The 24,401-nt window shown below is 37.1% G+C and overlaps 1 protein-coding gene across 8 annotated transcripts in view; it reads right to left on the reverse strand.

The window, feature by feature from the left end:
• Positions 1-1,315: 1,315 nt before the first annotated feature.
• The window catches only part of ORC3 (origin recognition complex subunit 3), a 48,168-nt gene continuing 25,082 nt past the window's right edge, over positions 1,316-24,401 (reverse strand). For 6 of the 8 annotated variants that reach the window (XM_081044907.1, XM_081044911.1, XM_081044912.1 and 3 more), the window contains 9 exons: positions 24,034-24,150; positions 23,118-23,197; positions 11,657-11,787; positions 8,949-9,028; positions 7,896-7,996; positions 4,143-4,284; positions 3,419-3,535; positions 2,432-2,511; positions 1,316-1,911 (listed from right to left, as the gene is read on the reverse strand). In XM_081044907.1, coding sequence (XP_080901033.1) covers positions 1,806-1,911; positions 2,432-2,511; positions 3,419-3,535; positions 4,143-4,284; positions 7,896-7,996; positions 8,949-9,028; positions 11,657-11,787; positions 23,118-23,197; positions 24,034-24,150 — 954 coding nt within the window. In that variant the 3' untranslated portion in view covers positions 1,316-1,805. Of the gene's footprint in view, positions 1,912-2,431; positions 2,512-3,418; positions 3,536-4,142; positions 4,285-6,628; positions 7,580-7,895; positions 7,997-8,948; positions 9,029-11,656; positions 11,788-23,117; positions 23,198-24,033; positions 24,151-24,401 lie in introns of those variants that run through there. The other 2 variants (XM_081044910.1, XM_081044914.1) reach the window with 2 other exon arrangements.

Raw genomic sequence — 24,401 nt, forward strand, 5'->3', positions numbered from 1 at the left:
TGGGAAGTGCAATAAAGCAAAGCACAATAAAACCAGGTATGCCTGTAATATAGTTTTAATTCTAGGTTCAACTTTGATCAAGAATTTCCTCCACAACCATATTTCTTACCACCTTACCAAAAAGTCCTCGCTATGGGCTACTCACTGATTTTAAGTAGTGTGTGAGGTAATTCCAGAAAAAAAGAATGTGGGTAACTTCTTGGATTTAATTATAATTAGACATCCTCAATAGGTGATGACTCTAGTCCAAATACCAACCACCCTTGACCTCAGTAAGGAAGACTGTATTAGCTGCCTAGGGATTCTGAATTTCCAAAGATTCCTAGAATTGCTTTTAATAAACAGTTGTCCTTCTTTTATTAAAAGACAAGTGCTGATATGGTGTAGCCCTACGGTTACTGTGATGTGTTCAGTAAACACCTGATTAACTAGGGCACATTGCCAGGTGTAATTCTTTGTATTTTTGAGAAAAAATAAGCATAGGCAATCTCAGAAAAATGTATTGGAGGTTTAAAATATCAAAGCCATCTTTGGCCAGTGGCAAGAACTTAATCCCTATAGAAAACAGTTTCCAAATGACACATTTATTGCGTATTAACTGGAGAACTTTTAGGAAAGATCCCAGGTTCTACCCCCGAGACTGCTTTAGAAGATGGGGGAAGGGAAGACTGTTGGAATCTGTTTAATAAGCTCCTTAGGTGATCCAAGGAGCTAGGGTTGGAAGTGATTGTCACTGGGTTCTCTTACTCCCTTCAAAATTACACAGTAATTGGTGTTAATAAGTGAATATTTGCTAAGGACCCAATAGCCTGTCCCACTACTAAAGACATGGCACCAGCAATTCTGTCCCTACGTTTGCCCTCAGTAAGGAGAATTAGATCCAAATCCTCGTCTCATTCAAAGACAGTTCCAGTAGTCCTCTCTCCTGCAACCATTTTCTTTCCACTAGTTCATTCCCATAAGCATAATAAACATGCTATTAAAAATCTTTTGTCCTTTAATCTCCCTCTACCGTGTTTCCCCAAAAATAAGACCTAGCTGCACAATCAGCTCCAATGCATCTTTTGGAGAAAAATAAGACCAGGTCTTGTATTAATTTTCGCTCCAAAAGAAGCATTACAGCTGATTGTCCAGCTAGGTCTTATTTTCGGGGAAACACGGTAGGCTCCATTACCCTGGTTTTCTGCTCTATAATAACCTTTAGAGCAAACTCAGAATTTTCTAAACTTCCAATCTCCCCCAACTTTTTTACACTAACTTTTTAATCAGGAAATCTTTAAAACAAAAGTTGAAAGAACAGTCCAATGATCTACTTAGTTACCTACTTGCTTTATGAATATATATTTAAGTGTTTCAAGGAACGTATACAAGCTGCATCTCCTAAAAATGAGATGGTTATATCTTAGGTACCATTATTCTACTTAAAACAATACTTCCCTAATTTAACATCCAGTCCATATCAGATTTCCCCCAAAATGTTATTTGGAGAAGAAATGAGTACTATTAAATCAAATGCAAATAATCCATACTCCTGGATGAGACATTTACACACTATGTTCCGGAACAAATTTATTAGTGATATGAAAATTACAGTGGTAATGTGAAGTTTTAGTTACAACGTTAAGCATGTTATTTGTTGCACTGTAAATTACTCCAAAGATGTTTTGATACATTCCTGTTTGGGGTTAGCAGTCTACTTTCTGGTTAAACATCACAAAGGGATTACGAATTTCTTCCTCTCCAAAAGTCTTCCTCTAGTGATACGAAAGTACGACGGTCTCTTAAGCTAAGTGTGAGCCAGCTTTCTAGCAGCCTCCCCACGTTAGCCTTGCCACATGGTCAGTCTTCTGTTTGGTAGGTTTTATAAATCCTAAAAGTTCTAGTTCAGAAACAGCTCTAATAAACCGAGCACTGGAGGCTAGCTAAGGAAATTGGCCATGTTGTATTTTGACAAAAAGGGGTTCAAATCTCAACATTGAAACATTACGTGGTAAACTGAAATACAGGTCAAATATACTCTAAACTATACCCCTTACTGGAAAACAAATATAATTAGAATTCACTGTTAATAAGGCACAAATAGAAAAGTGCTTAACGCTCATCTAATTCTAATTTTTCGTAGTATGAAAATTGCCCTCCCCCAATTCTAAAACTGCATTAATAAATAACCTTACAGAAATAGAGAATTCAGTAATGACAGTTTTTGATATTTTTCGTGAATTCTGTAATGTCTTTGGTACAAGTTTTAGACCAAATATTTTAGATTAAATTCAGAATAAATATTTAGAAAGGAATTATTCTGGGATGGTATGGTTAATATTAACAAGTAATAAAGTTGGTTGGTGCATGCTCTATAAATCTAAATTAGATGTGGGGAAATTATAAACATTCTGTATACTTAGACATTGTAGAAATGGTTTTTGAAGGATACTGGATAATTTCATTTCTTTCTTCTGAGGGTATAGAATTTGCATCCATTTGTTCAGCAGCTGTCACAACTGTTGCAAAAGCCTTTTGAGAGACAAGACAGAAGAAAACAAAAATCTCCACCATTGCCAGACATCTCTAATTGCACTTGATGGCTCTGTATGAACCCAGGTCAAGAACTGCTGCTGCTGCTAACTGGCACATTTTAAAAAATTAACACCAAATTTCAGATTCTCAAAACTACACTGATGATCACTTTAAATCAAGTACACATTAACTGGTAACAGCATGGTTTCGGAATAGCCTTATTTTCAGAGAATTAAGAAATGTGCTCAGAAAACTAAACCAGTCAGAGCTGAACAGTAAAGGATGCTCTATCCTATACTCCCCAACCTCCATTACCCCAGGAAAATGCCTGTTTTTCTTGGAAGCAGTCAATTATGAATATTTTTAAATGATGACAAAACATCTGTCAAAAGGGCCTTGTTCAACAGAGTTAACTTTGTTATATTGTGAGGGAAAGAAGACTTACTAATCCTAAAGAGTAACAGTTGTCCAGTGCCTTGCCAAGTGTTCTTTGTACTTCCGGATTGCTAAATCTATTGTGCAGTTTTTCCAATGTTTTTATGCAGTAAGGGAAATGCTAGTTAATACACTTTTTTATTGTGTAGAATAACAGAACTGACCTACCCTGGTAGCTTTTGCTTACTGTTAACGGGGGTAGATCCGTACTTGTTCTGACCCGGCCGGAACACAGCACTGGCTGGGTTGAGGCATGTGGGGTTGGAATGCAAGGACTGGGAGTGGGGTCGTGGAGCAGTTTCGCTGCTTTTCAGGAGGACATGAAGTATGAGGTGATTTGTGTTTTCCAAACAAAAGATTGGACTTGAAATAAACATGAGTTCTAAAGTACCAAAAGTATAAAGACATGGCAGGAAAGTTGTCATGGATGGTAGACAAATACACAGCTTGCTCTCTTCCCCCAACCTACCTCTGACCAGTCCACAAGGTTGATGAGCCGGCTGCACTCTAGATGCAATTTATATGCTATGCAGATGTCAGGGGCGACATTGGGAATGCAGCCTTCTTCACTTTTCAGTGCTTCATTCTAAAAATAACAGTAAACTAAGATGACTACCTTTGAGGAAAATGATGAGGAACAAAACCGGACGTTAATAAACCCCCTAACCTAAACTTAGTAAGCCAGTACCTGGAGTCTGGTTTCCTTTACTTAGGGAGTTGCATTTACTCGCCAACAGTTAGCTAGTGCTTGTTTAGGATCAGGTCTTGGTCACAATCGCCCTAGCGCCTAGTCACTGGAATACTCCCAGAATCAGAAGACAAGCATAGTTCTCATTTTAATCAAATTATTAATTTCTTTTTTTCATTTTAATCATAACATTAACTTCTGAGACCGGAATGCATTTCTGGTTTCCATAAAAAGTTTATGAAATTCTTTGGACTTCAATAAAATGCCATTTCCAGCACTTAAAATTATCTGAATCCTAACAATCACTATCTGTGTTAATAAATACCAACACCCCATTATCAAGGCTGTAAGTTCTCTCTCAAAGAAAGACTTGTCAAAACTGCAGATCCTAACCCCTACAAAAACCGTCAGTGTTTTCCAACTTAGATGAAATCCATGGTTTTTAAGAAACAAAATCTCTCTCACACAGAGACTATAATATATACTCCAAAAGACTGCTACCTACCTTGAGATAATAATACGGATTGTTCAGCGCGGTGTGGAGAGCCATGCGGGGAGCAGCGTTCAGATGCTCGCGGAGGGTGTGGGCAGCGCTGCAGTACAGCGCCTCGTATAGAGGCTGCGTCTCTGGAGGCTGGAGGTGTTCTCTGAAACAGCCAAGTCAGGGAGCAGCTTTGAGATAAGCACAGGTGTAATCTCAATATGATATTTTTGGCAGTCCTCTGTGGAAGACTGAGCAATTTACTTAAAGACCAAATTCAACAACAACCGAAAACAAACATGAAACAAAACCCAAATATCAAATCCAGTGCAGGTTCACTGGGAATTGTACCTCTTCCATATGATGTTTTAAGAAACTTCCAGACTCTGGAGTACAAGACACTATATTTCAGTTCTAATTTAAACTGTTAGGAACAAATGTACATGAATTACATTTTTGCTCAAAATCTTTAAGGTAGAATTTCTTAAAGTATTAATGAATACTTTCTAAATGTAAATTGTTTAGAAAACTGAGATATCCACATTCCTTCCCATAGCAAATGTTTCACTCTTGGCGGTGTTAAACACAAACCTCAGGTCTGGAATTCAGAGTTTAGGAAATTCTTCCTGGATCACAGACAATGTCTTAATGTCTCATAGAAATGATACCTGGAAAGTTTTTTATATGTTAGAATTACTTTTTACTTTGGAAGGCAGAAAAGGCTAAATTTTAGTTTCAGAGTATTAAAAAACAAGCAAGTTGTTTATTAAAATTTCAATTATTAAAACTACTGTGACTTGGGATTCCTCTCATATATGAGCTACATGACAAACCAATTTTAATGAAATCTGAACTTAAAAAATAAAGCATTAAAAAGTTCACTGAATGTATAATGAGCCCATTAGCTGGTTTCTACCTTGACGGTGACATCGGTCTTCAGTGGCCTGGAGGGAAGCACATTGGACGGGGAAAGCTTTGGCACACACAGCCCAAAGATGGAGTAATAAGTCACTAACTCGATTAAAGCAGTTAACTCACATGCCTTCCTAAAGATTCCTGGGGCTTAGTCCAGTCCTTGGCTTCAAGTAGTTTGGCCACATGACAGATTTGTATCAGCTCCTTTTTGCCACCAGTGCAGGCAGAGCACAGCATTTACCTCAGCCGAGTCCTACCCCCACTCCCCAGGGAAGTTACCCACTTCTTTCTGGTGTCCTGTCCTGGCTTGCTCCTTCTGGAGAGGGTACCACTGCCTAGAAAATCCCTGTACATCTGCTCCCCCCGTGTGGTCGGTGGCTTGGAGGAAGAGAGAAGGTGAAGAGGATATTAGCCGCACGCATCTCTCCTCCCTGTCTCAGGAGTTCCTGGCCTCCTGCTCATTCCACTTCTAGAGGTTGCTCCTCCAGAGTCAATCCGAATACAATCATTTGCAAAGACTGTACAGTTTTGACTTGGCCCTGAGGATTCGCATTCTATACCTCAAGTACTGCCAACATCTTACTCAACATTAAGTTAGTTTAGCTGTAGCCTCAGGGTTTCTGTGATGCTCACTGCCTCCCTGGCTGGCTGGCTCCCATCTGTAACTTCTGACCATAAATTCTTCCCACACCAACCTCAGGCGGTTTCTCCCCAATAATTAAAGACCCTGTTGAAGTCCCTGCTATGTAATAAGGATTGGAAATCTAACAAGGCAACCAGATAGTCAATTTCAGAAAAAACTATCTCATATTTGTACTTCTCTCCTTTTTAAATTCAACATCTTTAATTTTTAGAAATTCAATTAATTCCCAAGGCAAAAGGCCTTTTTGGATATCATCAAAGAATCCCCATCAGAGGCAAAATATTTGCCTATATTTTGTTTCCACTGGGCTGCATTAGTTGAACAACAACAGTGACAAAGTAATCATACATTAGAATTTCTGTCCAACTACAAACTTGGAGATTGATAAATACATTCTGCAACTTATTTGCTGTGAGAGAAACAAGCAATGTGTCTGGCACAAGAGCAATGCAGGAGGCTCATTTTGGATTCAGATCAGAGTTCACAAGCCAAAGAGAGATGGTTTTAAGGGAATTTGTAGAATCCCTCAGTACCAACAAAGCCTACCAAGTTGAAGCTTGTGTTTCGGTGAAAACGGTAACTTAGTCTCAGCTCTCAGTGGTTTCAGCAAGAGCAGATCATGGTAGACTGGGAACCCTGCCTCCTGGAGTCTACTGCTTCCGTTTCTCTTTAAAGGACATCTTTTCTCCAGAACTCCAAGCTCTGTTCAAACATCTGTGCTGCGGTCCTTGGGGACAGTGTGGAGAAATGGGGAGGGCCTTCTGACAGATGTCAGCATACAGAGACTTTCGACAAGTCAGAGCCTCTCTGGGCTTTTGCTGCCACGTGACTCCTCAGGTCCCTTTCAGCTCTAATATGCTACAAATCATAACCTCTTCCCTCGTGGGATAGTCAATCTTGGTAAAGAGAGTAAATCCTAATATGAAAAATGTAATTTCACCACAACACATTTCAGTCATGCAGCTTTATTTCAGTAACTACTAAGAAAGGTACAAAGTCAGACATATTAGGTCAAAGATCACAAAAGGGGAATGGTTGTCTGGTCCTAGAGTTTGGGATTTGTGGGAACTCTGAAAGGAACCCAACATTTTATGCTAAATTACACTGAAAAATCATCTTTAGCAACTTGATAAAAAGGAAGAGTCAGGAACTTAGGGCTAGAAACCATAAAAACAGGAAAGCCGGTAGGGCAAGGTTAACTGAATTCCAAAAGATCATTTCTGCTTAGTAGGTCAGCAATATTGCATTGCCTCACTTTTATATGACACATTTCTCTCACTTGAATCTTCTTTTTCATTCTTGGTTGATCATTTGGACCGCTTTCATGACATTAGTAATTTCTCCCCACTGACGAGGAACAATAACTCTGCCCCCACACTGTCCTAGAAAATGGAACTTTTCATTTTCAAGAAGGTCAGGTAATTTATCAGAAAACCACTCTTAGTCTTCAATAACTGAGCTGCTATTTTTCAGTACTTGATTCTATTCAGTGCCTACCCTGCTGCTGAGCTTGAACTGCCATTAAAAAACAATAAGCAAAGATAAGTTTTCCCTACTTTTTAACTTTTTACATTTTCTTTTTCACACTCCTCATGTTTTTATATATCATGTCCGAATTGCCTAAAAGGCAGCTTAAGTGGGTAGTCTTACACAACTACATAAAGCTAGCTTTTGGGAAATCCACGAATGACTTGGGTTTCCCCAAAAGGAATCATCTTAAAATACAGGCAGGACTGCTGGACTTATAAATATACTATGAGTACATTTCTCAACATGAATTTAGTACTGATATGGTTGTACTGGTATATGTAGTTTAGAATTAGAAGTCCTTTAATCAGGATAAGAGAGGACATTGTGGCTAGTCTGCTCTGTTTCCGGGGCTTGGCCCAGGTCCAGCACACTCCTAGGAAAGATAAAGGATAAAGTGCAGGGCAAACACTTTGTTTCCTCCACCACTCCTCCCTGTCCCAGCCTAATGAACTCATCAAATGTAAACCTGTGTTCTTGAACTGGCAGTAAAAGAATGAACTCAGTCATTTGACCAGACATCTTCATAAGAATGGAAAAAGAATCAAAATTCCAATTCCTAGCTGGAAGGAGGGACCTGAAAAGCATAAGCCGAATTCAGGAGAAAGTGTCCTGGCTTGGCTATGGACAGCTATCACACCAGTGTTATTTGGGAAAATAGCCTGATTTCTAGCTCTTAACAACAGACTCACCTCACCAGACTGTCAATGAAGTTCACAACTTTTTCTCTAAGTACTTCAAATTTGGTTGGCTTCTTACTTGTTCTTCTTAACTCCTTCATTTCCAATAAGGCCTGTGGATGAAAGCACATACTTTTTCTGGTGATTCTGAGAAAGGAAACCCTTCAAGAGGGTACTCTTGCTGAGGCAGAAGCAGCTGATAACCCTTTCCATAAGAGAATGTGCAAAGAAAGAACCGGATTAAAATGGATTGTTTTTAGTTTTTATTTTTAAAGTCTGGAAAGACTCTCTCCTCCTAGGTGTTTTGCTTCAAATATATATCAAGTGAATTTTCAGGGAAAGAGGAAAAGGGCAGTGCATTACTAAGTTATATGGCAGAGTGCTCATTCTTCACAACCCGTTACATACTTCATTTCAGGAGAGGACTTACAAGAACAACAACAACAGAAAAAAAACCTTGCCTTTTTGCCATACTAACAGAATAGGTTCCATGTGTTTTGTTTTGCTTAGATTGAAATTTTACTCTACATTTATCATAACCTGATATCACGCTATACAAAAAAGGTTCTTTGACAACCAAGATTCTTAAGTTAGAACTATCTGAAAAAGATTATAGTGGGTATACTGTGGCTCAATTTCTGCTCTGTGCTTAATATGCATTGTAAAAATCAAGAAAAGTATCTAAACTTAATAGAGTTAGGCTTTTTTGCATGTTTCAGTTTGATCAAACAGAAAAACAAATGCATCAGATAAATAATCAGATTCGTTTTTGCAACCACGTTCCCATTTGCCTTTATTGCTAATTAATTTTCTTTGTCTCTCTGAGACTACAGAACAGTTTCCACCCATGTTCACTAGTCAATTCCAGACTGAGTACATGGAGAATGAAGATGGCAGTGGGATAAACAGGACGTTCAATTTATAAGTGAGTTATAAAGTCTGCTTTCTTCCTGGTTGTGTTTTAAAAAGGAAAATAAAAACATCCAGGCAGAGCTAATCTAGAGCACACACCAAAAATAGGGAGTGTCACAGGATGCAGATGGAAAGAAAAGAAAGTGACCTGACCTTCTGAAGATGATAGAGGTCTGTCTTCTGCAGCCCCTTTGACTGTGACCCGGAAGTATCTTCTTCCTCTTTAGCTTGTGCTTTAATAGAAAACCAATATACAGCAACTAGGGTAAATCCATTCAAGTCAAGAGAACCAACATTTTTATTATTCCAAGGGAAATAAAGTTTCATCTATTTTTTTTTCAATGTGGCAAGGGATCAAGGGTCCATTAGATAAATGATTTCTTCCAGAAACTGAATGTCAACAAATACTACATAAGTTATGCTGCAGAGGTCTTAAAAAAAACAGCTACTGAATTTTAAAACGGTGACCACAATAAAAACAAAAAAGTACAAATAACACCGCGCCCCAATCCCCACCACACAGACAGCAAAAAGCTCCAGATCTTCGTGCTGTTATAAACAGCTTTTAAAAAAATGAATTTAAATTGTATTCCTTTGATTATGCCAAGACTGTAAACAACACACACCTACACCCTGGGGAGTACGGTCTCAACCTTCCAATGCATCCAATGCACTAGTTTTGACAAAATGCTATGTGAGTAATGAAGAGTGGAGTGCGTGAAAGATTGGAAATCATCTACTAAAACACCAAGTGCACCAGGGCTCCTCAGCAGAGGGAACAGAAAACTGTATCTGGTAAAAGGTGTAGTTGTGCTTCTGAGGAGCACGAGGCCCCAATGCCCTCCTCTGGCGCAGGGCAGGTTAGCCCCTCACTCACATGGTCGTCTGACCTAATCTCAGACAGGATGCAGCTGGACAAACTGCACTGTTCTCAGAGAATACATTTCTTTGTTGCTGTGGCTAATTCTTAGATCCAGAAAGATATAATTTGAGGTTAAAATATTTAATAAATTCTTTGTCCTATTTCTTAATATGTAGCAGAGACTTAAAAATAAATCTGATACGACACTCTCACCTACTTAACCCTCCAAACGTAATTTTAAACCCAGACTATAATATATAATAATTTAAGGAACCAGGGATAATGTATAGTCAAGTATTCCTACTTGTCTAACATAAGGGGTTTTAATTTCACTTTATTACTAGCAATGTGTCACTTTTGAAAATAGAGAAATACAGACATTTCTTCAAGACACTGGTTTTGCTTCAATTTGTAAAATTCTTTGTTCTTTACACTATTAATCTTAACCTCTAACCTTTCTATTAAGCTGTATTGCTTTATTTGGTATTAGCACATCACAGAATTTGTTCATTAGCTTATGTTACATGAGCTATAATTAAAATTATATCTGCATTCATTTTACAAAAATCCCTGGGTCCAATTTTGTAAAAGATTGAAATTTGCCTAATTTACCTTATAGTCTTCTAAGTCTTTTCCCCTATTTATGTCCTTAAGGGTGGCCCCTCACTGTCCCAGTGACCACAATTGAGGGTAATTTAAACTGTGAGTATGTGAGGAAAAAACAATGAGCTGGTGATCCTGAGCAAGTCCTTTCTCTGCTTGGGCTTTAGTTTCTGTATGTGATAGCTGGACTCAATGACCCCTCTGATTAACAATTTCCAGCCCTTCTGAAAAGTAGTTGAACTCATGCTATACTGCAAAAGAACAATGCATACACACAACGTGGGGGAGTACTTCCTCATTCGGCCTGCTCATGCCACTCTAGTCAGACAAGCTTTCTCTTTCGCCTTCCATTGACTAAGCACTCATCAGGTGCCCAGCATTGCAGCTAGGGAGAGATATGGAAAGATATCAGCAAAAGCAGTTTCCTAAATCCATAGGCTTTTCAAGACAAAAGAACACTTGTCAAACATAGAAAGGCCTGATAGGGGCATTCCAAGTAAAATAGTTTCACCATGCCATGTCTAGTCCACCTATGTGCCTTATGCATTATTCAAGCTGCCTCTTTTCCCCAAATCCATTAAAAATTTCCCTAAATAGGGAAAAATAAAGGATGCACACTTACTTTGTTTTACCAAAAGAGTAGCATACTTTGGTGCTAGAAACAGGGCACGAGAAGAGCCCATTAAAGTTAATGATCGGTATCTGTGGTGCCCCATGAGAATAAAGTGCTGGGGTACGGAGAACAGAGGACGGCTACCTGTACACAATCAGGCACCCCCAGCATTAAGCAAACATAAATCATCATGTGAGGGTTATGAAGATAAAGGGATCTGCAACCATTCAGCACTGAGGAGTGCCTCAGTTCATTTACACTGAAAGAGTCAAGGTTTTGCAAATCTGATTAAAGCAAACCTTAGGCACAGTTTGGTAATCAGCATACCAATGAGCCTCACTGCTGTGAAAGCAGTTCACAAGTATTAATTTTTCAGGGTTACAGACGATTTATGCAGTGTTTTTGAAATCTACAAAGAACTTGATGAAATGCTCAAGAAAAAAACATCTAAAAGGAGTCCTTAATTATGATGCCGTTACTCTCTCCAATCTTTTTGAAATTTTTTTTTTTGTTTTATAAGGTAAGTGCTCCAAACTGTCCATCAAGAGAATTTTCTTTTTCCTAGGCCCATTTGATGCTTTTCATCGTTTAAACCAAATCTAGAAGAGAACCATTTGGCCTGTTTGTGACTGTCAAGATGTGATATTCTGAGGCTTGTTATACTGATACTATGAACTACTTTATCCTTTCATCTCTCAATACATCACAACGTGGGATTTTCCATGTTATTTTAGTTAAATGGCTGTCATAGCCTGTAGAATTGGCAAGATACTATATTCTCACCATCAAGGCTCTGAAACTGGGCCAGGAACTCCTCTATTCTCTTTGCTGTGTTGCCAAGCTGCTTTTCAGAAGACCTAAAAACATTGAGACATTTCTGAAGTATGGTCATCAGTTCATCCTTTGCCAACATCCTAGAACAGAATCAGACAGGAGATGTAATATAACAGCAAAATTAATATAGTTAAAAAATTATCTACATAGTAAATGATTCTGGTCAGAACAAACAAGATGATATAAATTCTTTATTAGTAACTATCATGTTTTCCTGAAAGTAAGACCTAGCTGAACAATCAGCTTTAATGTGTCTTTTGGAGCAAAAATTAATATAAGATCCGGTCTTACTTTATATATAAAACCCAGTCTTATATATTATGTAAGACCTGGTATTATATTACATTACATTATATTATATTACGTTATATTATATAAGACCCAGTATTATATTTATTATATTCATTATATTATATTATATTATACCCGGTTTTATATAAGACCCAGTCCTATATTATATTAAAATAAAACCGGGTCTTATATTAATTTTTGCTCCAAAAAACACATTAGAGCTGATGGTCCGGCTAGGTCTTATTTTCAGGGAAACACAGTATTGTTTCCAGAGTAGGAAAAAAATCTTACATTTTCCCAAGTACTCTTAGGTTTAATACAAAACAAGCCTTTAAGTAAGTCTGATTAGAGATAATAATGTGATACAACCAATAAAGTCATTAACATTTTAATTGAATTGTATATACATACACAGACTCAACAAAGAAGCCTGCTAGCATCAGTAATTCAACATCACTCAAGAGTCCAGTCACCATGACAAGTTAAGAAAAAAGCAGCAAGTGGTACAAACATTAGATGAAATTTATTATTTGCATATGATGTGACTGTAAGAGTCAAAAATCTTAGAGAACTGCAAAAGTATTAAAGAGTATAAAAGGGTATATGGATATAAGACAAATAGGTGTATGTATTTTTGTGTGTGTACACACGTTAATCCCTTCCATGTATATATAACAAATATATTAAACTTTGTAACGGAAAAAAGAACAACAAATTTGGCAACAAAAACCATAGAATACACAGCAATATACGTTATAACAAGTGTATGCCATATTAAAAAAATGAAAGCCCTGAGTAAACAGACATTTTAAGGTCTAACCTTCAGTATTGTAAAGATACAAATTCATTCCAAATTAATCTCTACTTTTAACACTTTGAAACAAAATTCCAGTGACTATCTTTTTAAAATTCAGGAAAATTATTCTAAATTTTATCTGGACAAATAATTGTTACTGAAAAAGAAGAACAATGTGTGCATGCTTCCGTGTGTGTAGTGGGGCTATTAATATATCAAAGGTATAAGCTACAGTGATTAAAATCAGATGGTAGTTGTATAGGAATACACAGGACAGTGAAAGAGAGTAAGAGTCCAGAAAGAGATCAAGGTATACATAGGAATTTGGTACATGACACAAAAGTAGCATTTCAAATCAATGGTGAAAAGATGCGAGGTACTGAAAATAATTCATTTGAAAAAAATAGATCATTACCTCAATATATTTCAGATAGAATAAAAATGTGAGTATGGTGTAGAAGTAGGGGAAAGAACTATTTCATCAATCCTAAAATACTAGAAGAAAACAAGGAAAAGATATTCAAGCCTGATAATGTCCAGTACCAGTAAGAGTGTGGGGAAACAAATACTGATACACTGTTGGTACAAGTGTACCTGTGTACAATAGTGTTTATATTTTAGACTCCGAAAATCTATACTTATGTATTTTATTTTCTGAAAATAATTATACAAATGTGCAAATACTTTCAACCCTAGGTAATTGCTATTTGTAACAGTGAAGAATTAAAAACAAGCTAAATGGGTATCAAATTAGAGACTGATTAAATGTTACTTTCAAAACATGGGATATTACATAGCAGTGATAAATAATGAAGTAATCCTAGTGATGACAACAAACATTTTATATGTACACACATGAACCAGGCATCATTTTACCGACACAACGTTGTATGATGTAGGTACTATTATTATTCCCATGTTAAGAGATGAGGAAATAGAGGCACAGAAAACTTCTGTAACTTGTCTAAGGTCTGGTAACTGGGAAAGCTGGGATTTGAACCCAGTCTGCCTTCAGCTCTATGCTCTTTCTGACCATGCTATACTGCATTTCAAGATACAGTGTCCATGGTAGAACATTAGGTGCAAAACAAGTAACTACCATGAAAAAAACAACCAAAAAAACCAAATCCTAAAAATACAAGTTCTGAAACACTGTATGAGTATTATTTAATATGTTTATGCGTGGAAAAATATCTGGAAGTACAAATTGCTAACAGTAGATGACTGGCTTTAAAAATTATATAACACAAGGGATAATATCAGAAGAGGAATGTTATGTTTTCATTTAGATTACTATTAGAGTGACATCAACACTTTGAACAAACCAAAATTAAACACAACTGAAAACAACTAAAAAATGAAAAATTTATACTGTAAAGTTTGTTATACGAGTATGTATCATCCCAAATAAAAAATTAAGGATTGAGTCTAGCCACTAGACTAGCATTTCTCAAAGTGGGTTTTCAAAATGGGTTTGAAACCATTAGTAAGTCATAAAACCATTCATTCAATAAAAATTTAATGAATACCTACTGCATACCAGGCACTGTTCTGGGCATTCGGGGTACACCTCAAATGAATCAAAAATCCATCCTCATGAAACTCACATTCTAAAAGGGGCAGGGATAGAGTGGGGCACAGAGACAAATACTATCTCACATTTCTATACATGTTAAAATTAATATTATGAAAAAATATTGAGCAGAGTATGGGGGGAGAGTGCAGGGGGTGGGGGTTTGTGGGTAACTTTCAATTTTAAAATGGTTATTGAGCCTCCCTGATGACATTTGACGAAACAAGTGAAGGAGGTATGAGAGTTAGCTATACAATATATAGAAGAGCTTTTCCTGGCAAAGAGAATAAAATATGCAAAGATCCCATAGTAGGTGTATGTCTGGCATATTCAAAAAGAGTAAGGAGGCCAAGGTGACTGAAGTGGAAAAGAGAGAGACCAAGCAGGAGATAAATTCAGAGAAAGGCTGGATTATGTAGGGTCATCGTATAAACTGTGGCTTTTACTCTGAGTGAAAAGGGAAGTTTTGAGCAAATGAGTGACATTATCTGACATATATGAAAAGGATGATTCTGACTGCTATCTTGAGAAAACCCTATAGGGGAGCATGTGTGGAAGGAAGGAAACCAGTTAGGAGGCTATTGCAGCAATTCGGGTGAGAGATGATGGTGACCGGGGCAATGGTGGTGCCAGTGAGGAAAGGTGGCAAGGAGAGATTTGATTCTGGACATAATTTTGAAGGCAGAACCCAGGTTTTCAGCTTTGAACAATCAGAAGGATGGAAAGACAGCAGGAAGATTCTAGGTTTCAGGGGGGAAGATCAGACATTCAGTTTTGAAGATGTTAAATCTGACATGTATCAGATATCCAAGTGGAGATGTTAAACAGGTAGATGGCATTAACAGTCTGGCACGCAGGAGAAAAGTGTGGACTTTGGATTACATCCGGGGCACTGTCATGTCAGAATGCCATGGAGAAGAGAAACTACCAAAGAACACTGAGAAGGAAGGAGCATGCAGTGAGGTTAGGATACAAAGCGAGAGACGCTGGGCCTTGGAAGTCATTGAGGAGTGATGAACTGTGCTCAATGCTGATAATACCTTAACTAATGCCACACAGAGAACTGACCATTAGATTTAGGAACATGGAGGTCACTGGTGACCTTGATCAAAGTGGTTTTGATAATGTGCAAAACCCAAATCAGTTAGAGAGAGAATGAGAGGAGAGGAACTGAAGATAGTGTGACAATACTTTCGAATTTTTGTCGATTTCACCTAGTATGTTGTTTTAAAAGAAAGAGTAAAATTGAAAAGAAAATATCTGAATTAAAAAGTCTGAAAGCCACACACTACAGTACTTTGAAGAGAAAGGAAAAACACATCTAAGATAGGTCACATTAATGCGGAAAAAGAGCTATTTATCTTTAAGGAACTTGATTAAGTGATTATATCACTACCAGGTACATGGTCCGAAAAAGGCTTATGATACTGAATGTGTTAAAACTTTATAGGTTGTCATAAGAAATGTTTCTTTGACTAAGACAGAAAGAGAATCATTTAGCAATCATTAAAAGCAATCACCCTGCAGGGCAATGGGGTGTTCTGCTTCGTAGTGCAGAAAGCCAGTCATTTCTGGTTAAGTACTGATTATATACACGTCTGATTGAGAACAGGCCCTAAGGAGAAACTGGTCAGTCCATGGCTAATGCAAAGATCTCCTGAATAATGAGTTCTCAAGCTCTCCACAGACATCATCATTACAATACAGCTTCAAAAAAATATTCAAAAACTCAAACCTGCAAGTGTATCAGTGAAGACTAGAAGAAAACAAAAAAAGCTTACAAAGAAAACATTCACAGAGACTGTCTTCTTCAAAAACTATACGACAAAGCTATCATTTATCATCATAACAAGTGAAAGAGAAACCAAAAACATGCGTAATTCCCCCCCTAAGGCTTGATATTTCATCTTAGATACCACTCCTTCCAAGAAACCGCTTGACCTAAAAATGGAAGATAACTGTTTAGTCTCAGTTCCTTAGCACCCAAGAGTTCACCTATTGCAGCACTTACTCCTCTGTATTGTAATTGCCTGTCCACTTGTCCACTTTAATCTCTCACTTGGCCAAAATTCAGTGTAGATAAGACTCAGGGCTGTCTCTGCCATCAGATCAGTGGCTCCACCGATCACGCACAGAAAAACATTTTTTGAATGGATGACCCAAGCAATGGCCATGCACTGATAAAGAATTTCATGATGTCAGGCTTTAGTGAAGGACAGTTTGTCAATTCTCAAATTGGTTCACGTTGAGGAGTCCCTGGAAATCATGGTGCCCTCTGTGGAACACCATGCTCTTTTTTGAATGTCAAAATGAATAAAGTTAATTCTATCACATGGTTAGAAACCACTTTAGTAAGAGAAAATAGATACATGTTATTGATGCATTATAAAACCATGAGTTCACAGGGGAAAAAACTATTGTCAAACTTAGTTTAAGTAGTTATAGCTGTTCTTAAAATTAGTATTTCTTAGCTACTTTTGCATTTTACTAGCAGAAAAGTGGTAGTGGGGGCACTAACTGTTTAATAAAGAAAACCTAAAACTACAAATTCAGAATTTTTTTTTTTTTTTTTTGGTTTATGGAGATCAAATAAAGCACTGCTCACTATTAATGCTGCAATACCTTAGTCCAGTTTTGGACTAGATCAATTTGAGATCAACTGCCTAAAGTCATTCAGCTTCTCTCTACAACGAAGACTTCTCTTTTACTTGGATGGCTTCATTTCTTCCTCAATTTTTTTTGTACCCTTTTCTTATTCCTCTTTATTTTCTAGAACAGTTTTCCTCAAAGTGTGGTTCCTAGACCATCCCTCCAAACGTGGTGGAGTGCCTGCTTGTTAAATGCTGAATCCTGCTGACCATCACACTGAGGTTCCCAAGAGTCAGATTCAGAGTCTTTGGAGAGAGGGCAGAGAGGTACACCTTGAATACGCCTTAGCTGATTCCTAGGCACACTGAAGCCTGAAAACCATTACTCTAAAAGCAGGACTCTCAACATCCTTTGCTTTAAAATGAGCTGCAACAATTCTGCTGTTTGCCTGATTTCTCCACAAGCCAACAGATAATTGTGGAGGTACCTGATGGGATGTAAATTCAGGACTGGCAATTCCTGTTCTAAAAGAAAGAAATAATATTTTAATGGTGTAGTCTCAAAGATTCTGCATGGATAAATCTAGATTATCAAAAGTTAGATTAGCGCTATTGAAGAGGCATCTCAGACTGTGGAGCTGTGTCATTTAGATTCCAAATCTTCAGTGTCTTTGAAGTAAACTAAAATGATCAAATGTTAATATTACTTGGGTCATGTTTTTTCAACTCAATGAAAGCTGAGCTGACCTGCTAATATATTACTGTTTAACTCAAAAGCCTTACTCAGAAATTAGAATAATTTCTCTCAGTATAAAGTAAATGCCTTCAGCTATCAATCAACTTCAATTTACAAATCTGTTTCTGTAGCAAGCTCATAAAGTTACACTTGGGATCAGCATACTAGACACTGTGGCTCCTTTCATTTATGGCTGCAGCCTGTGCCAAAATGACTAGCGTCAGGACTGGGGGAGGGGGTTGCGCCTACAGAAGCTTACTTTGCTGGCTCATTTTTAAAATTTGAGTATGCTCTGAACATGGACTATTGGCCACAACCCATATAAATTTCCTTTTATACCACCTCTCAAATAATTGGAATAGGGCTGAAAAATGTTCTGAACTTTGAAGGTTCAGATTTAAATTTCATCTCTGCCAACTGCAGGAAAGTCATTCAATGTCTCTGACTTTGGTTTTCTTATTTGGAAGAAAATGTGCTAACTCTGGATGGGTAATTCTAACTGATGGGATAGAGGGAACAAAATACATTCCCCTAAGAAAGGGGGCACACTGTTTATTATCCCCAATCCGAGAATCACTGCCACAGCAATCCACTGCACAGACGTGAGGGTGCAGTACTCTGTAGGTCCAGCTGACCCATCACGTTCTGATAAGTTGAGGACTCTGATTTAGATCAACCCTTAAAACTTCATTATTGAAGCAAGGCTTTTAGAATTTCAAAAGTCTGAAAACTTCTTGATCTAGTGTTTGATTTCTAGATGGCTGTTTAGAGATTCCCTCAATAGAAAGGTAAATTTTTCCTCTTAAGGTCTTTCATAGCTGACGAGGAAAAGCCAATGACTCACCGAGCTCACTGCTCAGTTAGCATCAGTTTTACCACTTCCTATTCCCAAGTGGTGTTTTAACTTAGATATATCCTTATATATTTGGTTGAGTGAAAAATTAACCAATTCATATTCTGTATAGGGTTGTGGTCTTCATGCTCTAAGAACTGACTCAAAAGAGGAAGTTACAGAACACATGCAGAACCAGTGTACTCACGTCAAATTAGGACACATTATAAAGGTATACCCGCATGCTCCCCAAATGCACATCAATGTCTGTTGAATACATTTTTAAAATAACTGTGATATAAAATCCTATAAGACTTCTCCACTCATAAATATGTAACAAACATTTTAGCAAATTATGACAAATTCCTTGTAAATACTTTTTAAAAAATTGGGATATAACTGACACATAATATTGTATTAATTTCAGGTGTACAACATAATTTGATATTTGTATATTTGCAAAATGATCATCACATTAAGTCTAGTTAACATGTGTCACCATGCATGTTACAATTATTTTTCTTGTGATGAGAACTTTTAATATCTACTCTCTTAGCAACTTCCAAATATACAACACAGTATTAACTATAGTTACCATGCTATACATTATATTCCAGGGCTTCTTTATTTTATAACTGAAAAATCTGTATCTTATGACCACCTTCACCAATTTTGCCACCACCCCACCCTAGCCTCTGGGAACCACCTATCTGTTCTCTTTATCTACGAATTTGGTGTTATGGCAGGATTTCCTTCTTTTCATGGCTAAATAATAATAATTACATATATATAATATTTATATATACACACACACTTTATCTATTCATCCACTGATGGACACTTGTTTCCACGCCTTTGCTGTTATAATTAACGCTGCAATGAACATGAGGGGTACAGATACCTTTTAGAGTTAGTGTTTTCATTTCCCTCAGATAAATACCTAGAAGTGGAATTGCTAGGTTATATGGTAGTTCTATTTTTAATTTTTTGAGAAATCTCCACACTGTTTTCTATAGTGGCTGCACCAATTTATATTCCTACCAACAATGCATGAGGGTTTCCTTTTCTCTACATCCTCATCAACAGTTGTTTTTTCTGTTTTTTTTTGATAATAGCCACACTAAAAATGTGAGATGATATCTCATAGTGAGTTTGATTTGCGTTTCCCTGTTGATTACTGATGTTGAGCACCTTTTCAAGTACCTGTTGGCCAGCTGTATGTCCTCTATGGAAAAATGTCTATTCAGATCCTCTGCCCATTTTTTAATCAGATTTTTTTTCTATTGAGTTTTATGTATTCTTTATATATTTTGGATATTAACCCCTCATCAAATATATGATTTACAAATATTTTTTCCCTCTTTAAGTAGTCTTTTCATTTTGTTGATGGTTTTCTTTTCTGTGCAGAAACATTTTTAGTTTGATGCAATCCCACTTGTTTATTTTTGCTTTCGTTGCCTTTATTTTTGGTCATTGCCAAGGCCAACGTCAAGATTACTGCTTATGTTTTCTTCATGTTTTATGGTTTCAAGTCTACGTTCAAGTCTTTAATCAACTTTGAGTTGATTTTTGTATATGATGTAAGATAGGGGCTCAGTGTGATTGTTTTGCATGCAGCTGTCGAGTTTTCCCAACACAATTTATTGAAGAGACTGTTCTTTCCTCATTGTATATTCTTGGTTCTTTTTGTCATTAATTGCCCAACTATGTGTGGGTTTATTTCTAGGCTCTCTGTTCCATTCATCTGTGTCTGTTTTTATCACAATACCATATTGTTTTAATTACTATTGCTTTGTAATATAGTATGAAATCAGGAAGCATAATGTTTCCACCTGTATTCTTCTCTTTCAGATTGTTTTTACTATTTGGGGGCTTTTGTGATTCCATACAAATATTAGGAATTAAGTACTTTGTAATGGCCACAAACTATTTCACCAAGTAGATCTATGGTTACTTAAACAATCAAAGAGATGTTTCAAAAGAAATGCCTTTGAGGTACTTAAGAAAAATAATTAAAATTGGAAATGTTACTAAACTACGTTTCTAATAGTACCTTAGTTTTTCTTTCTAAATAACATTCAGTGATCATTTTATTATTTTCTCTCATGACTTGAATTGTTTGAAGACAGATAATGAGAATGTCTGGTTTCCTAAATTCAAATGATTCCTACTGAGAATGTCTAAGCTGACAAGTGTCCCTGACTTTTCGTCTACCTCTAATCTTTACAAAGGGGAAAAGAAATCCAGTCTGAAGGTTCCCAAATTCCTATTCTCTTGTAGCCCACTCTTACCTGTCCTTGTAGCTGCTACATTTGATCCTTAGTGGTTTTTATATTCCTGTTTCTGATCTCAGCTTAGCAAAATGACTGAAACTTTGCTTTCTATTGACTGCTTCCGCTTGACTGAGATCCCTAAATCCATATTTTAGATCTTAGCAAAGAATAGTGGAAGGTGCAACAGCTTTGAAGTCAGGCCTGGATTAGAATCCTAGTTCCATCAACAGCTCACAGCTCAGGCAAATCACTTAAACACTATCTGTGCTTCAGTTTCGTCAACTGTAAAGTGTGGCTAATGGTATCTGCCCAAAGGTGTACTTGACTACTAGACTAGAAAATGTACTGAAAGCTCCTAAGGCAGCGCCTGGCACACTGCCAGCCCTCATATATGGTGGTTACTACTGTCACCATTATTACCATTGCTTGTGTTTCCTTACCCTAGTGTGGAATTGTCATTTTTTTATGCATCAATAAGATCTTTATTTTTATTATTCTGTTAAATCTGTAGTCTCTTCTTTTAGGTACTTTTGGATACTGAAGATACTATATAAAATCTTTCATTATGTAATATTGAACATGTCACATAGAAGAATGATGTACTTCTGGAGCTTTGAGGAAGAAAACTTCATTGAAGGCAAAACTATTAGATTCTTGGTCTAGTGCTTCTCGGTTTCAATCTCTGCTGGAGATTCAGGCATCTCTATTTCTTTGGTTAAAGCCAATGGACTCTAGAATCTCATCGGATATTTATTGCTCCTTCTATTCTGTAAATTCAGGGTTTGACCTTTCCAAAGTTGATGTATATAAGAGAAAGGAAGAAGAAAAGGACTGGAGAGTATTTACTTCACTTATACTGCTCTGGTGTAACAGCATTAGCAACTTCTGGATTTTAAAGACATAGATCCGAGAGCATTCAGGGCGCCGCCAGGAGCCTGCCTCGCGGGGAGGTGGTGAGTAGAGAGCAGGCACATACACGTGGGCCTGGCGTTCCGCTTCTATTGCGGTGGAGGGTGGCGCCAAGGGTTTATTTGGAATTGGCATTTTTCACTCTTGACTTGTACCCCAAGATTATCAGTGCCAGGAAGATGCAGAAGGAAAAGAACAAGTCCCTCCCTGATAAAGGAATATGTGAATTTGGGAATACCCAACAGGAGAAGGAAGCTAATCACTAACCACAAAGGTTAAAGAGGAAACCCAGCAAGAATAACCCACTGAGTGTTTGAGATAGGTATGTTAACTTGAGCAGAAAGCAAAAGACGTTTCAGAAACAGTCCAGTTGAAGTATATAAATACACAGAAATCCTTCATTAGCACTCAAAATGAAATAAAACATAGTTTTTCAGTGGCAATCTAATTTCCCTGGGGAGTTATTTTTCCAGATAGCATAAAATTAGTTTCCTATCTTAAGCTGCACCTGCTAGATCACTAACATCTGTATTATTAAGTCTCTGGACTTAAAGTGCTTTCAGTGTGAATTTTCCTCCTACTGTGCCCATCTGTTCTTTTCTTGTGAGCCCAGAGGAAACCAAGACTTAATAAGTATTCAGTTCTCAGAGTTCTTTATGATATTTTCATATAAGCATTTATATCCATTGAGGAAAATGATAAGACTATGTGCAGAAACTTAACTCACATTTCATTTCCCTTTTTTTACTGTCCAAGTAATGGAAAACCAGAAAGCCACCACACATATAAGAATTAAAGCCAAGAAAGACAAATGATTATAACTTTTAAAGGTACATTTGTCAGGCATAACTGATCTTTGATGTCCGATAATAACTCTAAGGTATCTTATATATTCATATAAATTAGATAATTTATGAAAGATCCAATCTTACTGTGGTCAGGGCCAGCTCAGGTGGGGGAAGGCATCAGAGCCACCGCCCACCTGAGGTTGCTACTCAAGGTCAGCAGCAACCTCCTTCACAGGACGCACTTCACCTGTGACGCTGTTCCTCCACCCCGCTAGTTAGGGCCATGCTGAGCTTGCTTTCCGTGACTCCTTTCCATGCCATGACATCAAGCTGGCTAGACTGAAATTATTCATACTTACGTTCTCCTTGTGTAGTGTTAATATTTCACTAAACAAACATCTGTTTTACTTTAAAAATCGCAAGTTCAAAACCAAGGTAAAAGCAGAAAAGAAATGGATGGTTGTTACATTAAAAACACCATAAGCTACGAACACAAATTCAAGATAGATATAAATATTAGATACAACAGGCTACTTATGAAACTCCTTGGCAGGCAGAGGTACGGAGGAAGGTGTTACTTATTGGCAGGCTTAGAGCAGACTAAGAAGAAAAAAACCAAACTACCTTAGCAGCTGCAAGGCCGATGCATACTCCTCTGATTCCCATATGTTCTTTTCTAAACATGTGCAGTACAGCTCTCTGATCTGTAAGTGAGCAGCACACTTGTAAGGAACCAGAAGCAATGGACCAAGTTTGCACACTACTAGTGTGCAAAATCATAAATGTTCAAGACATAAAATTAATGTTATTAAAAACAACCATTTTCTTTAGATGACAACAGACTTGGCATATATCACATGGATCAGGCTTTATGAGAACACCATTTATGTAAAAGCAAAATGAGACTATATGGAGACTGGCTGTTATCACTGGTCACTTTGCAATAAGAAAATGATAGAAATGATAATGTGATTATTAAAAAGGTTTAATGGCAGAAATTATCTTATAAACAAGTCATTTACGTATTCTCTAAACCTTTGAGTAAAGGAAGCAAAGATTTAGGGATACAGAGTTCTTCCATTAGCATCCAGTCTACAGATGGCTCATAGGTTTATGGTATGACACAAAGGCCAGCAGAGCACAATTTTGCAAGGAGTAGAAGTACTGCTTCCGTTTTAGTTCCTGTTGCAATGCAAAGTTCACCATTAAGCATCCTCAAACAGATTTTTTCCATTTCAGTGGAAAAACGGAGGATTAGCTCTCTGTTTAAGTGATGAAAAGTTATTAAATAAAGTTAAAACGCTTTAGCACAAATACATTATAGGGGAAGTAACACCACTGGATTCATGTGGTTGTTTCTATTTGTGGCCATGGAATAAAAAATTACCAGTAATGTGTACAGCTGGAATGAATTTAAACTGTGCACTCACTGCAAGATTTGGATCCATTTCAAATTCTGATGCCTGAATGCTACTGAAGTCAAAGCAAGAAACTACGAATATTCTGACTTCATAGATTCTAAATGAGGAAGTTTAGTTACCTGTCGACCCAATGGGCACTTGGGAAGAGAAGAGGTGAACTGATGAAGACATCTCAAAACCAGGAAGTAATTTGTGTGGTAAACATGCAGGTTTTCTAGTAATGACTGTGTTTCCTCCTAAAAAATCACAAATACACACGTAAGTCAGTAATTTAAAAAAATATAATATAATAAAATCTATTTCATGGATATGAAATATAATTTCTGGAAAATGATGAGATGATTCAAAATTACAAATTAACCTCCTTAATTCTGAAAATTTATGATGCACACAAAATCCAAGGATAAAGGCTAGATATTTCTGATTTAGTATCCAGTCTAGTGGTATTTTACACACACCAAAATTAATACTGTAAGTTAATTTCCTC

The sequence above is a fragment of the Rhinolophus hipposideros genome (genome assembly GCF_964194185.1).
Source record: "Rhinolophus hipposideros genome assembly, chromosome: 3".
Lineage (NCBI taxonomy): Eukaryota > Metazoa > Chordata > Mammalia > Chiroptera > Rhinolophidae > Rhinolophus > Rhinolophus hipposideros.